General features: G+C 34.9%; 1 protein-coding gene across 1 annotated transcript; it reads left to right on the top strand.

Annotated features, from left to right (window-relative positions):
• The first annotated feature begins 444 nt into the window (after positions 1-444).
• On the top strand, positions 445-16,128 carry pkmb (pyruvate kinase M1/2b). Its single transcript, XM_052598242.1, has 11 exons — positions 445-492; positions 2,198-2,382; positions 4,871-4,962; positions 9,483-9,614; positions 9,694-9,880; positions 9,989-10,259; positions 11,022-11,172; positions 11,252-11,404; positions 13,167-13,333; positions 14,882-15,063; positions 15,711-16,128. The coding sequence occupies exons 2-11, from the start codon at positions 2,232-2,234 to the stop codon at positions 15,815-15,817; spliced, it is 1,593 nt and encodes a 530-aa protein (XP_052454202.1). The 5' UTR covers positions 445-492; positions 2,198-2,231; the 3' UTR covers positions 15,818-16,128.
• The last annotated feature ends 3,115 nt before the right edge of the window (positions 16,129-19,243 follow it).

The raw sequence follows: 19,243 nt of genomic DNA, 5'->3' as shown, positions 1-19,243 counted from the left end.
ATGAAGGAGTGTTGAGGGTGTTGTAAAGTTATATTTAGGCCAACTGTAAACAGTGAGGAGTAAAATATAGAAGTGCAATGATTTAATTAGCAATACAAATCAAATAAAATGACAAATATTACATGGAAATCTGAATTCATACAAAAAAATGTTTGTAACGTGTTTCTTGGTCATTAAATCCCAAAATGAAACGATCACACTAAATCCTTCATATGAGAGTATCAAATTCCTATTAATCTCCTTGGCCGAGGTTAAAAAACGTCCACGACAAGTGAAATAGTACTCAATATATAACATAAGTTTATCAATATTATCAATATATCGTAGCATTAATATTATTGAACTCAGTTCAAAATACTGAACTATACAGACCCTGTCGGAGGAACACGCTGAGCTGTGGGAAGTAGTGCCGGTCAGTTCAGACTGGATAAGTTGAGACAGTGGCGGAGGAAGAGAGCAGAAGTTCCTGCAGGCGTGCGTTTATCTTCTGAGGTAAGAGGCACTGAATTCAACAAATTACAAGATAGCAATATGCGCTAACAAAATAAATATAGTCGATTTCACGTGTACTTTAAACAGGGCAGATCAAAATAGTTACTGCGAAGTTCTGAAAGCACCCCTTGGCTGTTTGAAGCTAATAAAAAAACTTATATTTAGACCTTAAGTGTGATTAGAAATACATATTTTTGTCCACGTAATTAAAAAGTTAACCTGACATTTTCTGGTGAAAAATAGGAGCTGAAATGTATTAATAATTTACGCATTTAGTTCATTGACTTAAATCAGTTCTATTAAAAGTTTAACATGTTTTGGTGTTTATTGACATGATATTTATATACTACTGTATGTTTTATTACTTTGACAAGTTGTCTTTTTACCCTCAGATCACTGTTTGCTGGATGTGTGCGTCCAATCATGCATTTAAACACACACTTCCTTTCTGGCTCTCATTTAATCTTTTGAACCATGTTGAACCATATAATAGTTTTGTGCAAGTGTCTGAATGAAATTGAAGGCATTATTCTGGGAATATCTTGCTTTATTCAGCCTTGTGAAAAGGAGGTGTGTAGTGTACTTTAAATCCTTAAAGCATATTAAAAATGTACTTGCAGATAATATAAAATTAAGGAAAATGCCACTTAATTGTTTTAAAAGATATAACACTTTCATGACTTTTTCTAAATACAAGTACGCTTTAAAAAATTAAATTCAGTTTTGCGTTTTTAAAGTCCTTTTGAATAATTTTATTGCGCTTTAAAGAGGTACACAAATTTAGATTCATTGACTAACATAATTAACAATTATTAATTAACGATTTTAACTATAATGTGTTATTTGATTTTATATTTAAAAACCCGTGTTGCAGGGTTAATTTTGTAACGAATTTGTGCAATTTGCTTGTTGGTAATAAACATTTAAACTGTAATCCATTGTATTTTATGTTGTTGGGTATCACAAAACGGAATATAATACGAAAAGTAGGTAGCCTACTATCTTACAGCGGTCTCCTTTCCCCCACAATGCATTGGATCACGTCAATCATGAGCATTGAGAGTGACTAGAGAGACGAGAGTATTCAGATAGCGCAGATTATAGATAAATAGATAAATACATAGATATATATATAGATAGATAGACTAGATATATAGATAGATATACAGACAGATAGATAAATAGATATTGACCAACAGCGACCCAAACGCACTCGCTTCCCTACAGCACAAGCTTTCCAACGCAGTTTCCATGGGACAGCACTGCCCACACAAACAAGTTCGCTGTAGCAGCCATGTTGCCGAGATAATTCATACCCCTTCGTTTGAAGTGTGGTCCCAAAAAATCTTCGTTTGAAGGGCTATCTGGCCCTTCCCCTTACCCCTACCCCTCCACCCAAAAGAGAATCAAGACAAGGAAGGGCTAAGGGGATCGGTCCTAAGTGTACTAAAGTGTAACTTTATCGTGACACATGTGTAATTACAAAATGGGTTCAAATTTATTACATACAAGATTTAATAGAAATAAAATTATATGTAAGTTTACAATAAATGCTTGTCAGTATATTCAGCAAAAGAAACAGAAAAGACAGAAAAGAAAGTCAAATGTTTCCAAAGGCCTGAGAAGTGAGAATAAAAAAAAATCTCAAAATAATCACTGTCCTTTCATAAGTCATCTAAATCTGCTTTGTCCATATTTCTTCCAGAACTTTTCTAGCAGTCGTGGACCAAGCTCCAGCCATGTCTCAGACAAAGACTACAGGCTCTGCCTCCATTCAGACGCAGCAGATGCATGCTGCTATGGCAGAAACCTTGCTGGAGCACCTGTGTCTGCTGGACATCGACTCTGAGCCTACAGTGTCTCGCAACACGGGCATCGTCTGCACGCTCGGTCAGTGAAACATGTAAGGCACTTAAAGGAATAGTTCACCCAAAAATTACAATTTGCTGAACGTTTACTCATCCTCAGGCCAAGATGTAGATAAGTTTGTTTCTTCTTTGTAACAGATTTGGAGAAATGTAGCATTACATCACTTTCTCACCAATGGATGGATGCTCTGCAGTGAATGGGTGCCGTCAGAATGAGAATCCTTATAATAAACATAACAATAATATACAAGTAATCCGCACAACTCCAGTCCATCAGTTTATGTTTTGTAAAGTGACACACTGTGTGTTTGGAAAAAACTATGTAACTTTAAACCTTTGCTTTCGGTCAAAAAACGAGTCCATAATCCACAATAAAACATTTTCCAGTGAAAAAGTCTCCTGATGTCCTCTTACATCAAAATCCACCCACATATTTGTTTAGAACAGTTTTGTGCTCTTTTTCACTTGTAAATGTTGCTCGATCTGAGTATATTTCTCTGCAGACTTCAGGCTTTTTCACTGGAGAAAGCATTATTATAAATAGAGGAATCTTTTAACTGAAAGCAAAAGTATAAAGTTAAAAACATCTTTGTTTATTAAAGTTTATTAAAAAGATGTTATAAATTTGTTTATTATTTTGTTTATTAAAAATAAAGTTGTTGATTTGTTTATTAAAAACACAATTTATGACAAGTAGGGATGTTCATTTTAACCGGTTTACCGTTAACTGACCGTTAAGAATTTTGACCGATTTATACAATCAGTTAAATGGTTTCAAATGTCATTTATTTATTTTAAGTAATTTATTAAAATGTTAAAAAAAAGTTTGATGCATTGTTAAAATAGGCTACGCTACATGTATGAAAGAAAATGTGTTTTTTAAGAGAGAGAAAATCATACGTTGCCTATTAACAAGTCGCATTTTATTATTTCATTCAGAAATAGGCTTAATTCCGATGCGAAACTTTTAATCACCGGTAAATCTCCTGCGTGTTTTCACATGGAATCGCATTAATTATACAGAGCTGTTGTTCACTGACAAGCTGCACAAAAACACAATCATATTTTGCTCATGTTTTGGGCAACTTGTCAGTTAACAACTGCGTGTAGTAAATGCTGCTCCATGTGAAAGCGCGTAGGTGATGGAGATTTACCGCTGATTACAAAACCGGCTTTACTGACAAGATGCACATTAAATATCGCACGCAGTTTATCGTGCAGCCCTAACAAACATTATAATAAACATTGTAAATATAGCTATGTTATTTTAGTTCCCCTCACTCCACAACAAATCCTTTCAAATAACAGTAGCCTTTTTAAAAAAGAACAAGAATAAAAGTTATAGCAACATAAACGACAAGCCAAAACAAATTAATTTAGGCTAAAATTAAAATGAAACCAACGTTGGGTCTGTCATTCGACACAAAATCAAATGTTTTCGTATTCTCTATGTATTTGAATGCCAAATTATTATTTATTAAAGCCTACTTCACTCTCGTTCCAATATCCACGTAAAACGAAATGTTTTGCATAACATCACGGCAGTATGGTGATAACACTTGACCACACAGATTTTATTAAATATTTAAACTGAGCAGTGTTTGTTTTGTTTTTTTGTTGTTGTTGTTGTTTTTTCATGTTTGTTTGACTGTATTTTATTATGATAATGAACAGGCTGCTTTGTCAGAGTAGCATAGCTTAACTTGATTTTTTCCCTTCTAACAGTGGAAGCAACTACTCCTTTTAGTCATAAAGATAATCGCAATTGTAAACGGTTTGCCTTTATTTGGCACATTCACATTAAAAACAAATCTTTGTGCGTAAAATAAGCCTAAATAACCTAAAGAAAAATAGGATGCCGCTTTCTGCCGTCTGACTTCCTTTAACGCAGCACAAAAATTAACCAAAACTTCCTTTTTAATTCATTTTCGTAATTTATTATTCAAGTAAAAATATATTTTTTCACTATATATAGCCTAGCTTTATTATGTTTTTCTCCGCTCGCAGAAGCGCTGCAGGTGCGTGATGTGATGTCATGTGAATCCTCATGTTATGTTCTTTGTTGCTATTTGAACATGAAATGAATTCCTGGGAAACAAATGTTAGTATTTTTAATGGGTCACAGACCCTTATCCTTTCTAATTTAATTCAACTCTAATTTAAAATGGTTAATAGTCGTTTAACGAGCCTCAGTTGTCATTTAGGGAAAAAAAACTAAATGAACATCCCTAATCACAAGGCGTTAATTGATGGATTGTAGTTGCGTGAATTATTCCGATGTTTTTATCAGCTGTTTGGACTCTCATTCTGACGGCACCCATTCACTTCAGAGGATCCAGTGGTGAGCAAGTGATTTCTCCATATCTGTTCCAATGAACAAACAAACTCAAATACATCGTGGATGGCCTGAGGGCGAGTACATTTTCAGCAAATTTTCATTTTTGGGTGAATCATCCCTTTAATTCAATTTGTCCCTCAAAACGTTTTCAGTATGTTTTATCTTAATGCAGGACCTGCCTCCCATTCTGTGGAGACCCTGAAGGAGATGATCAAGTCCGGCATGAATGTTGCACGTTTGAACTTCTCCCACGGAACTCACGAGGTATGTGATCTCCTCCATTATGGAACGTTTTCCATTAGCCTCCACTGAAATGATCCACACATGTATTGTTTTATCATCAAGCAGTCTGATAATCTTGTAATAATGTTATTCAAAAAGTCTCCATCCTCTCAGTCAGCCTCGACTTCAATCGTAGATCTTTGATTATTGTGGTGTTTCCCTCGTGCCTCTTCAAATGTCAGAAGTTGTAAGCTGATCTTGTAGCCGCTCTGATCTGTCTGGTCATCTTGGGCTCGAGCCAGAGTGTGAGTTTAGACTGCGCTGACCTGTCCCCTTTAAAAGTCATGGCTATTTACCTTTTTTTTTTGTTGCTTGGCACTGTTGCAACATATTACTATATTAACCATGCTATCATGAAGTGAGGCAGTAGTTATTTGTGGCTGGGGGTCAGAGAAGGTCAGTAGCTCATGTTCGTCTTTAATAAAGTTTGCTTCTATATTTGATGAGTAAATATGAGCACAAAGTTCATTGAGAGTTCCAGTGAGCATTACTAAGCATCTTCATGTGGTAACTTCTTTTTAAAAAGATTTTAAAAATAGAAAATCAAGATTGAAATATTAAATATTTGTAAAAAATAAAAATCCATACTATACAATGTATTAAATTAAAAGCATGATTTTTTTCATTTGTTATTATGGATTTATTTAGTAATCTGTTTAATTTAGTGAAACATAATTTAAAAACGTACAAATAATTTACTATATGTGTGTGTGTTTATTTTTTCACCTTTATTTACATAAAAAATATGCCATTTACAGTTTGCACATTGCAAGGTATTTATTAAAAATATATGGAATTCTTAATCTTGTTAGTTTAACAAAACTTAATTTAAAACTTTCTACTTCAATATAAAATTAATTTGTTTTACTTTATTATAATATATAATATACATGCTATAACTTGCTTTTATTTACTTTAAAATATTTCTTTATTTTATCATCCTATTTGCCATCTTGTTAATCATTAAATGTTAATACTAACATTAATATTAGTGTTTATTATAACATTTGTTAATTCTAATATCATAATTGGACCTGAATTCACAGTAAATTAAAAATTTTAACCTGAGATTTTCATATTTATCCTTTTTATCTGAATGATTTTTTATTTGAATTTCATTTTTTATTCATAATCAGTCACAATACAACATTATCCTTTTGTATCATTGCAGTCTAAATTGTATTTGTTACTTATGAATTTTAAATAACTTACCTTTTTAGCATTATTAGAATTAGCACTCTCATTGACACTTATGCATGTAGTGATATGGTTGAAGTGACTGTCTTGTTATTTGCTTAGTTGTTATTTGCAGTCTGTAATTAGAGATGGCAACCAAAATCTGACGTAACTATCACTAAAGCTGTCAGACCAGTCATATTAACTCACAGAAAAACTAAGAGTTTGAGATCAGAAGCAGTCAAATGTTTGTGTGGGTCATAACTTGTCTCTCCCTGATTATATATATATATATATATATATATATATATATATATATATATATATATATATATATATATACACACACACACCTCTGTCTCTGCCTCGAGCCTGCGATTGAACGCACAGGACAGAGACACAGACTGAGCTGTAGACTTTACAGCAAAAAAGACATGTTCTCTTTGTTCTTTTTATTCTGTAACATCGTGTTCAGTTGAGTTTTACAGGTCTCAGAGCTCACGCTGTCAATCGATAAAACGTCCATCTGAGAGCAAGAATCAGCGTACAAGCAGAACAAAGAAGAAAAAATAGCGTAAAAAGAGTTTTTAATGTTTCTAAAGGACAAAAATGATGCCATATGTAACATGATGAAGTTGGGTTGCTTGGAGATCTCAAAGCCAATGTAATATAATATAAAATGTGTCCCTGGACCACAAAACCAATCATGAGTAGCACAGATATATTTGTAGCAATAACCAACAATACATTGTAGGGGTCAAAATGATCCATTTTTCTTTTATGCCAAAAATCATTAGGATATTAAGTAAAGATCATGTTCCATGAAGATATTTGGTAAAGTTCCTACAGTCAATATATCAAAAGTAATTTTTGATTAGTAATATGCATTGCTAAGGACTTCATTTGGACAACTTTAAAGGCGATTTTCTCAATATTTAGATTTTTTTGCACCCTCAGATTCCAGATTTTCAAACAGTTGTATCTCGAACAAATATTGTCAGATCCTAATGTTGGATACATCACGATAAAAAAAAAAAAATCAATTGACTCTTATAAGTAGTTTTGTGGTCCCAGGGTCACATATAATATGTAATGGATAATCGACGCTTTGCCGCGCATTAAATGATTTTAAATGCATGACGTGGAGGTCAAGAACCACCCGACGTGAAGCACATAGGTGTATTTAAAATTCTTTAATGCAAGCCGTTGATTATCCCTGCTTAATCCATGGCCATTTGCCAAGTTATAGACAAGTTAAAACTAGTATTGCTCTTTGCAGCAAAACATTTTTATTATTATTTCAGTTTCATCTTTTGATGAAGTGGTTAACAGATTTGAGATTCCCAGGTCCCATTTCTTTAGATATCTGCAGGTATGAATTTTTTTTGGCTTCACATACTTATTGTTTTCCTTCATATCCACATACATCTCTATTAGTTTCTGTTTTCAAAGTAGGAAAATATTCAAAACAAATCATAGGCAAAATGTATCATCTCCTCGATCAGCACAACCTGGAAAATATATATTACTTAAAAATGAATAGGAGGAGGATTTGAATGAACAAATTTCAGAGACAGTTTGGCAGAAAATTATTAAACAGATCTATTCATCATCGATATGTCAACGACGTGTGGTTGTGCTTAAGGTTAGGTCTAAATTCTGACGCAATAGTAAATTGAGGGAACGCAATAGTAATCGTGTGCACGATTTCACAAATCGAGGGAACAAATTAGTAAATCGTGCGCACCATTTATAAATCGAGTGAACGCAATAGTAAATCGAGGGAACGCAATAGTAATCATGTGCACTTTTTAGGATATTGAGGGAACGAATTAGTAAATCGTGCACACGATTTAGCCTTATATTTTTCCCTGCGTGTCATGTGCAGGGCTCCGTAAATAAATAAACAGTCTTTGTTCAAAATCTCATAAGTCTGTCACAATCTCTAGCTGGAGTGCCCACGAGCTCCACTAGAGGGCACCTCATCCTGTACCCTTTACCAGTCACCCCGGACTCAATTTCCCATAATCCTTTGCCTGAACTCATCATCAATTGCAACTCATCAGTCTCACACCTTAAGAATGGCACACACACACACTATCACATCGTTGTTGATTGAATGTCTTTGTTACACTGACCTTTTTTTTCCTAAATCTGAGAGAAGTAGTTGGAAGTACCTTTTTTACTTTTTATTCCATAGCAGAGACAGAATTGCAAGATGAAATCTCAGAATTGCAAGAAATAATACATAATATAATTAGTGATGTCAGTCTATTAAAAAAAAACAAACAAAAAAAAAACAAATTCATCACATGTTTTTTCTGAAATTAATCAGGATTTACAAATCATTCATTAATCAGGACAATACAATTTTATACTGCAATAATTTCACATTCGATCTTCAAATTAATGTAGAAACAACATAAAGACAGTATATTTGTTTAGTGGCATCTTTACTATAACTGAAAGAAAGTCACTGATACCAATGCTACTGATCGTCTCTAGGAAATTATTATTTTTTCCTAATGTTAAACCATTAAATACAGGCACTCAACATTAGAGTATAATTGAGAGCTATCGATTTTAACATTTATTGGACTTAAAACATATTTATTGTGTCCTTCAGCAAGTAGGAAATGTACAGAAATTTAATAAAGTTATAAAACACTAAATTCTAAATTAAATCTAGATGAATCCTTAAAGCTAAAAAAAATGTATTACTGTTTTTTTTCTTTTCTTTTTTTTTTTGGTTAACATCACAGCAGCTGACTATTATTTATTTGGCTGCTATTACTTTAAGAGCTGCTGCTGCTGAACGTAACACAGATCTGACGCTCACAGTCATAGTTTAATTTGCGTTTTATTATGAGATTATACAGGCTACAGGCAGAGCACACTGCCATATGTTTGCATGCAATTGAAGAGCATGCACTACAAGCACATTGTAATTGCTGACAGGACAGAAAAATTAGCTTCTACTGGTGAAGTGGAGCACTTCTGAAAAGATGCTCTGCATTTAAATGAATGCAATTCTTGTCAAGAAAAGAGAGACCAAAGCAGCAGTTGTGACTGGGGTGCCCAACACTAGCCCCACCCCTGCATAACTGCTTGGAATATATTTAACCCGATTAAACCAGAAAGATGAATCGCCTGCATTAACGCGCTAATATAACTTATCAGTATTGACCACTGTTTATATACTTGTTCATTCTTATTTTCCCTATTTGCACTTTTAGATTACATTTTCTGTCATCTTATGCTCACTTACAGTTAATTTTTAAAACATTTGACACTCATATTTCATGTAAATAACCTATTTAATGCAGTACCATGCTGGCACCATCAAGAATGTTCGTGAAGCCATTGAGAGTTTTGGAGCTGGTAGCATTGAATACCGACCAGTGGCCATTGCTCTGGATACCAAAGGCCCTGAGATCAGGACCGGACTTATTAAAGGCGTAAGTATAGCATCTTGTTTTCTGATGTTCTTCTCAATTTTTTAAACTCAGGCTTCATGTATATATGTGGTTTCTTCAGAGTGGCACTGAGGAGGTCAAGCTGGTCAAGGGTAACATGATCAAGCTCACTCTGGATGACAGCTTCAAGGACAATTGCGATGACAAGATTCTGTGGCTGGACTACAAGAACATAACGAAGGTGGTGCAGCAGGGCAGCCATGTTTACATAGACGACGGTCTTATTTCACTCAAAGTTAAGGAAATTGGTGAGGTCCAAGTTCAGTGAATCTTCCCCATCATAACCACATCGTATTTTCAAGCCTTGGAAGCATCACAGCGGGACCGTGTTGTTTTAACATTGTTTAATGTTTCAGGTTCTGATTTCCTGAACTGTGAGATTGAGAACGGAGGCATGCTGGGCAGCAAGAAAGGCGTGAACCTGCCCGGGGCCAATGTTGACCTGCCTGCAGTATCTGAGAAGGACATTCAGGACCTTCAGTTTGGTGTGGAGCAGGGCGTCGACATGGTTTTTGCCTCCTTTATCCGCAAAGCTGCTGACGTGCATGCTGTCAGGAAGGTGCTCGGAGAGAAAGGCAAAGACATCAAGATCATCAGCAAACTGGAGAACCATGAGGGTGTGCGCAAGTGAGTGATAATAAATATTAAATAAATTGTAAATATCTGTTAATATAAATAAACGGATTATATATTAAATAATAATTATTACATTCATTTTTTATTATATATTAAAAACAAATTAAAATATTTTAATGTATACATTTAAAATATTTTTTTAATACATTTGTAACATTTTGGGGTGAGTAAGATTTTTATTTTCAGCAAGAATGCATTCAGTTGTCATTCAAAAGTGGAAAAAGACATTTATAATGTTACAAAAGATTTCCATGTAAAATAAATGCATGTTTTTTTTACTTTCTATTCATCAAAGAATCCTGAAAGAAAATATATCACCGTTTCCACAAAAATATTAAGTTAAAACATAACCATTTTCAACTTGATGATAATAATAAGAAATATTTCTTGAGTAGCAAATTTTTAATCATTGTTGAAATTTCAGCTTGAACATAAATTATCTCTTAAAATGTATTCAAATAGAACAGTTATTTTAAATAGTAATAATAATTCACGATATTACAGTTTTTTACTGTATTTTTGATTAAATAAATGCAGCCTTGGATAGCATAAAAGACATATTTAAAAAAAACACGAAAAATGTGTGCCTGTGTGTTTACGTATATATGTGTATGTATAATATATAATGCAACATAATATATTGTATGTATATAGTATATTAATTGGAATTTATTTCAAAGTGGGCATTCCTTACTGTAAACGTGTTGTGCTTTGTAGATTGAGTTTGTTGCTTTGATTTCTTTATTTGCATAGGTTTGATGAGATCCTGGAGGCTAGCGATGGTATCATGGTCGCCCGTGGAGATCTGGGTATTGAGATCCCAACTGAGAAGGTGTTCCTGGCTCAGAAGATGATGATTGGTCAGTGCAACAGGATTGGCAAACCAATCATCTGCGCCACACAGGTTAGGAAAGACATCATGCAGAAGCAAGTTAGCCAGCTCAGTTCAGCCAGCACAATTTGACTGTCTCTTTGACTGACAGATGCTGGAGAGCATGATCAAGAAGCCCCGCCCCACTCGCGCCGAGAGCAGTGACGTGGCCAATGCCGTGCTCGATGGCGCCGACTGTATCATGCTGAGTGGAGAGACCGCAAAGGGTGAATACCCTCTAGAGTCTGTGCGCATGCAGCACCAGGTACTGTACCATCAAGAGCGCCACCTTCTGGCTTTACCTGACTGGTGTTGGATATTGTACTAATGCTAATATGTTCATAATACACTGTACGTTTAGCTTGCTAAGCAGAACATTCATATAATTAACTCCAAAAACAAATCTAGCAAAAAAAAAAAAAAAAACCTATCTAAATGCTATAGCTGTAACTGTACTGTGTACATGTGCAATTAAAGGGTTAGTTCAATCAAAAATGAAAATTCTGTCATTGATTACTCACCATCATGTCATTTCAAAACCGTAAGACCCGTAAGTTCACCCCCAAAAAAATCTGTTGGTAATTACATGTCGTTCCCAACCCATTCATCTTCAGAACACAAATTAAGATATTTTTTATGCATTCCGAGAGCTCGCTGACCCTCTGTAGACAGCAAGGGTACAACAAGGGTAAATAATCTCCTTGCTACGTTTCTGAGCCTTGATCGTGTACGGATTCTTGCTGTCTATGGAGGGTCAGAGAGCTCTCTGAATGCATCAAAAATATCTTAATTTGTGTTCCAAAGATGAATGGGTTGGGAACGACATGTAATTAATGATAGAATGTTTATTTTTGGGTGAGCTATACCATTAACTGTGACCCTTGTGAAAAAGAAGTATACTTTAGCATACGTTTATTATGGAAATAATACATTTAAATATACTTAATTAATAATATACAGATTTGGAAAAATGTAGCATTACATCACTTGCTCACCAATGGAGTGAATGGGTGCCGTCAGAATGAGAGTCCAAACAGCTGATAAATACATCACAATAACCCTCAAGTAATCCATAGGACTCCAAGCAATTTAAGAGTTATGAACTGAAAAGTTGTCAAAATCCATCATTAATGCATTTTTTTTAATTTCAAACTGTTGCTTCTGGTTAAAAGTCCTCTATCCATAATATTGCTTTCTCCAGTGAAAAGTAATCTCGTCTGAATCTGTCTGAGAGAAATATGCACAGATCAAGCATTGTTTGCAAGTGAAAATAGTCCAAAACAATACTAAGCAAATATATCTGTTAATTTTGATGCGAGAGGACGACAGGGGATGGACATTTTCACTGGAGAAAGTGTGATTATGAAATATGGACTAGTATTTTTGCCAGAAACAATGAATTTAATTAAAGTGCCTTGATGTATTTATAATTTTTATTTTTTTTAACAAACATGCAGCTTTTACATTTACGAAACGTTAATGGATGGACTGGAGTGGTTTGGATTGCTTATGGATTATTGTGATGTTTTGGTCAGCTGTTTAGACTGTCATTCTGACGGCACCCATTCACTGCAGAAGATCCATTGGTGAGCAAGTGATGCTAAATTTCTCCAAAACGGTTCCAACTCTCCATAACTCATCTACATCATCATCACCAATTTTCATTTTTAGGTGAACGATTCCTTTTAAGTTCAGTTAGTTTTTCACAAGGGTATGTAAGCCTTGCAAGTTCAGTGCTTTTGATGAGCTTGTTTCTGTGCCATTTGTAATTAAGTGTTGTGACGATTTCTCACATGCTTTTGAGGAAATGCAGTACTACTTCTCTCACTACCAAAGGTTTTTTCTCTAATTTATCAGCAAAGATTTTTTATCATTGTCAGACTGAATAGAGCTCTATCAAAATAAGTGCTCTGGAGGTACCAGCACACCAGTGATGGTATCAGATGGTAATACTGTGATGTATACTATGGAAATACAAAATAAGGTTCTTGCCTCCTCATTTGTGTCATTTCTTAACGTTGCATCAGATCGCCCGTGAAGCTGAGGCCGCTATGTTCCACAGGCAGGTATTTGAAGAGCTTCGCCGGACCACCCATCTGACCCGTGACCCCACTGAGGCCGTGGCCATTGGTTCAGTGGAAGCTTCCTTCAAGTGCTGTGCCAGTGCCATCATTGTGCTCACCAAGACTGGCAGGTCAGAGACGCTCTCAGTTACCCTAAAAGACCTACGGTGGCATTTACACACACACACACACACACACACACGCGCGCGGTTCTAATATTAGGTACAGTGACCTCTACTCAGTGTCGTGCACATGAGATTGTAAAACATATGCATGTACTGTAAGACGCAAATCTTCTTATGCCAGTTTAGAATATATTTAACACTTAATTTGATCATTTGTGTTAAGTTTACTCACGGTCTCTTCACACTCATATATTATCCGTTTTGCCCTGTGGCTGATCGAAATGCATCTCATTGCGCCGAGCGAGACAGTCTGACCTTTGCAGGCCTGAACTTTGACATTTCATAGGCTAATTTAAACTCCTTATTCACTTGTCCCACAGTAGTTTGCAGAGGCAAAAGTGCACCCTCACTGGGTACGTTTTTCCAGTTGACACCAACCAGAGCAGATCATTTCATACCCAGTATTTGCATTTTATCTATTTATTGCATGTATGTCTGGAATACTTGATTCTGATTGGTCAGCTGCGTCATTGTATTGTCAGGTATTTTGTACTTTTTTGGCAGCTAAATTTATATAATTTATGTTTTTTATACTTATGCTAGTCTTATGTCTCTTACAATCCTCAGTCATTCCTAAAGTAATTACAACTCCAGTTCCATCTTTTTAAGTTTATTTATTTTGGTAGGAAGCCAAATGAAGGCGGATAATGAATGGTCAGCCAAACATTCATGCAAAATAAAACTCTTCAGGATGTACCATTTTCAAAAATAATGTAAAAAATATATATATTATAAATTATATATATATTTATTAAGTATATAAGTATATACATATATTTTTTTCTTTCCTTTGTCTATTTTCAAAATTGTCTGTTATGTTTTAGATATGTAAATAAAATATCAAGTTAAAATAAATTATTATATAATTTTAAATGACATTTTTAACTATTAAAATACATGTATATTTATTATATTTAATATTTTGTGTGTGTGTGTGTGTGTATGTGTATATACACTACCAATAAAATACTAATAACAATATTTAGAATATTATTATATGTTGTGTTTGTTATTATTATTATCTAATAATATTTTCTAACTATAATAATACAAATTATTGTACAGTAGTTAACAGTTATTATTGTGCTTGTTTTTAAATATATATTTTATATTTTATGCTACATATTAAACTTAAAATACATGCTTAATGAAAACAATAATACACAGTCAACGTCATGTTCTACTAGCTATATATATATATATATATAAAAATTATATTTACATTTTTTAACTTTTAATTTAATTTATATATATATATATATATATATACACATACATACATACATATATATATATATATATATATATATATATATATATATATATATATATATATATATATACTATCCTTTTCATGACTCATAATTATTAATATTCATATTATTATTATTATTATTATTATTATTAATCAATTAACTATTATTATTTGTATAATAAAGTTTTCATATTTAGTTTGGACCTATAAGAATGGCCACCCTGTCTTTGTCTCCTCAGGTCTGCCCAGATGCTGTCCAGATACAGGCCACGTGCTCCTATCATGGCTGTGACCCGAAACGGCCAGACGGCCCGGCAGCTGCACCTGTATCGCGGCGTCATCCCCATCCTCTACACCAAACCTGCTAATGATGTATGGGCTGAGGATGTGGATCTACGTGTCAGCTTCGCCCTGGAGATCGGTAATGAGACATCCGGAGAAATCTAGCACTTCATCTGGCCTGACGCTAACAGACGCACATTGATTTAGTTATAGTCATTCACAGAGCAGGTTGCCTTTTAAAAGAACACCGGTGGCAGCTACAGAAAACCACTTGAGCAATTTATTTAGTCCATTAAAAAAAAAATAAAAAAATTGTCAGTAGCCAATAACCAGTGGTTTACATATCAGTAGTTGCGCACACTTATAAACAGAAAGTTGGTTTGAACTCTAATACAGTTGTCTTTTATAGTTATAATTTTTGGTGTAAATGGGTCTTAAAAGAGTATTCACTCCTAGAATAAGGCCTACAACCACAACAATAACTATAAAGTTTTAAGAATAATTCTAATTCTATACAATAAACTATAAGAACTATACTATACAATGATAATGATATTTTCAGACTCGGTTTGCAAGGACATTTAAAGCTAAAGCTAACGTATATACTAAAAGTCACAGTGCAACATCAAGTTAAAGGTAGTGTAGGCGATTTCGAAGAGGCTAGCAATAGCAAGTTAGTTTTGAAAGCATTCCCTGCCAATCATTCTCCAAAATCATATATCAGGCACTTAAACCATTTACCCTTGTACTTGAGGTCTTATTCACATCCACTACTTTGATTTTCAGGGAAAGCCCGGCAGTACTTCAAGTCTGGTGACGTTATCATTGTTGTCACAGGCTGGCGTCCAGGATCTGGATACACCAACACCATGCGCATTGTTGTGGTGCCTTGAGCTCACTCATGAACTGTACCCCACACCCCCAACCCCCAGTATGTTTTCACACGCAAACATTTTGTCAGCTGTTCAGCCTCCAACAAAGAGATTCAAGTCCCAAAAATAGACTTGTGGTGTGCTCACATGCTTAAACTTGCATCAAACCCTTTTCATCCCACTGGAAGATTATTTTCATCAGCACTGTACTGTGTTTACAGTGACCTTTTTGTATCATGAGATATTGCGGAATTACGTTGTTTTTCCCTGTATGTTTTATTCTTTGTTGTTTTTCTTGTTGAAAACGATTAAACGGCATTTCGTTTTGTTCACCTTTTGTTTGTTTTCATACATTGTCAAAGACAAATACCACAGTAACGCCACCCCGTGGTCTATATTGAAAATACAGAATCTCTATAATAAGGTCAGTCCAATGTCATTGCTCTGTGTTTAAACTTGTAAATAACACCTGATGCTGAGAAATATCGGATAATTTTAGAACAAAAACAAAAAAAAAAAAATAATATATATATATATATATATATATATATATATATATATATATATATATATATATATATATATATATATATATATATATATATATTGAATGTATGCTAAGTGCTAAGTATTATGCACACTTAATAGCTTGGATTAGAAAGACCTGAATTGCCTTCAAGGTCGTCAATTAGCTGTAATATTCAAAATTACCCCATGAGAGCTAAAGAAAGATAATATAATATTACGTTAAGGCTTTAAACAGACCACGAGGGGTCAGTGTGTAATTGGACATACAAAGCACTGGATTGTACGTTATTAAAAACCAAAACGAAAACATTCATAATTTATGCATTTTTTATTTAATTAATTTGGATAGCGACAAAACGCAATGAAAATACCTGGACTATTCCTCCGGGAGGAGGGTACTGAGAGAAAAAAAAAACTGCACGGACCTAAATAAAAGATTATCAGCTGTTCAGATGCAGAGTGAGTCAGCAAGTCCTAAAGCGCAATTAAAATGCATAACATACTGGATAACTTTTCAAAGTTTCACAAGGGCCGACAATAAGGGGAAACTTCAGAGAATCAGGTTTCATTCCAGACTAGGGATCCATTTGGCATTAATATAACGGGATCACGCTGTAATTAGCGGGGCTTGCTGTCTGGGTGTACCTTGGCTGCATTGTCAGAGTGACAGGGATCAGCTGGTCAATTTGTATGCAAATAAGGTGAGGCTTAGCCAGGCTTTGATTCGCCAGCAGGGCTCGCTGACATCAAGCCGCAATGAGTGGAATTCTTACGAAGCTTCAGCTCCAGTGCAAAGACATAAAGTGTAATAGTTGCAACTTGCCATAAACATCATTTCAGCTTGTGGTGAGTGTTCTGTCAACAGTCCTTCACAAGAAATCTCTGCTTGGCTCCACCACAGGGATGAGAACACTTCTCTGCAGAACATACAGAGTAGATGCTCTGTTTCGCGATGATACTGATATAGGGGTTAATCATTGCAGTTTAGTGGGGGATGGAGAGCAGGACAGATCCACTACTGTCTCAGGGAAGTGAACGATGCTATCTCAGTTCCCCACTGGAGCTACATCGAGTGTCAGAGGCGCTGGGATCGAGGCTCAATAAACTGGGAGAACTGAGTGCATTGGGTTTTCAAGGACGCGACCTTGTGATTCTCTCCTTCTGTGGCAGTGTTACAGAATCCATGTGCTCGAGACGATGTGTGAATCATAGCAATGCAAATTAGGGCCGTCAATCGTTTTGATAGAGTCACAATTACGTTTAATTTATTAATATTAATTCCAATGAAAAATCATTAAAACATATCAATATTCACCTTATTTTTCCAGCGCAGAAGCAAGCAGTTTCCTGCGAGAGTGCGAGACTTCCGATTTTTTAGCCGCTGTAGTTAAATTAGTGGAAGAATACCTAACACCTAACTATTTGTGCTGCAAACTAATGTTTATAACAGCCTAAGGCCCGTGACACACTGGATGCGTGGCGCAAGCGTCTCAGCCGCGTGGCGTGTCGGTTTTTAATTCGGCTCACGTTAACAGGTTAGAGCTTACAGACCGCCTGCGTGAGACGCGCGTCTCGGGCGCGGCTCGAGCCGCGCGGCAAACGCTTGCTTGCTAGAAATAGAACCGACGCCTATTTTTACCGCGACACGCGCGTGTTGGAAGCTTTTCCAGACAAAATATAATAGGAAAATGTGTTTAAATGTCATTTTGTACACAAATACATATGAATGACTGATATTTTGATATTTGAAAGTCTATAGGTTGACATAAATTCAGATATAAATGTAATTAAAACAATAAATAAATAATTATCGATCTTCAAATATTGCAAACACCTGTCAAACACAATCTATTTCACCGTCAATACCTTTGACGGTGTCCTTTATCAGTAGGCGTAGGTGTAGGTGTGTAAAAAAAGTATATATTGTTGTAATGAAAACATGAGCCTGGTCTGTCAACGGTCTCCCTCTACAGAATCCGCCACGCTTCTGGGACGCTTCAGACACGCGGCGCTCACGCCACGCAGCAGTGTGTCACCGGCCTAATGGTAGTAGATTATATAATACAATAACAAATATGTCCACGAGTGCTCTCGCATTAAGGCAGCAGTTCATCCAAAATTAAAATTGTATTGAAAATTAACTCACCCTTGGCCTCAGGCCATTCTGATATTGATTAGGTAGTTTGACATCACATGACTTGCTCACCAAAGGAGTAAATGGGTGCAGTGCAAAGAGGTGATAAAAACATCACAAAAATCCACAAATTATCAACACGACTCCAGTTTACCAGTTAATGTCTTGTTAAGTGAAATGTTTCATCTCTAAAATGCGTTATTAAATTCAGATATATACTCTATCCGTGATATTCTACAGTAGAAAAAGTTGTCTTGTCTGAATCAGGAGAGAAATATGCAGAAAGCAACAAGCGTTTATAAGCAAAAATAGTCCAAAGCCACTCTAAAAAGTAAAAACGCCTAAATAATGGATTTTTTTTACACTAATAGAAATCTAATAAAATATGGGTATTCATCATCGTCAGAGAGAAATAAATGACAAAACACAGATTTACCAAAGAAAAACGATAAAATTTAATTTTTACAATTATTTAATCGATTAACAGTTCAAATGAAATATCATATAGCTATACTCATGAATATTTGTACATACATGATTATTCAGTATTCATGATGAACATTATATTCTGTAATATTTTGAATCTGAAGCATGTTAGTCATATTACATATTGTAACCATAATTATAATCATGATACAGTGAAACACTGTCCAAATATGGCAAGTCTGGTCATCTCCCAAGTCAAAAAAAATAAATAAAAATAATAAAAACTTGTTCATATTACATGCGAAAATATTGCACTAATATGTCTTTGAGTTCTGAAGGGGACATATTCCATGAGGATG

This window comes from Carassius gibelio, chromosome B25, assembly GCF_023724105.1.
Source record: "Carassius gibelio isolate Cgi1373 ecotype wild population from Czech Republic chromosome B25, carGib1.2-hapl.c, whole genome shotgun sequence".
In the NCBI taxonomy this organism is placed as follows: domain Eukaryota; kingdom Metazoa; phylum Chordata; class Actinopteri; order Cypriniformes; family Cyprinidae; genus Carassius; species Carassius gibelio.
Note: the sequence above shows the minus strand (reverse complement) of the source record. Positions and strands in the feature narration are given on the sequence as shown.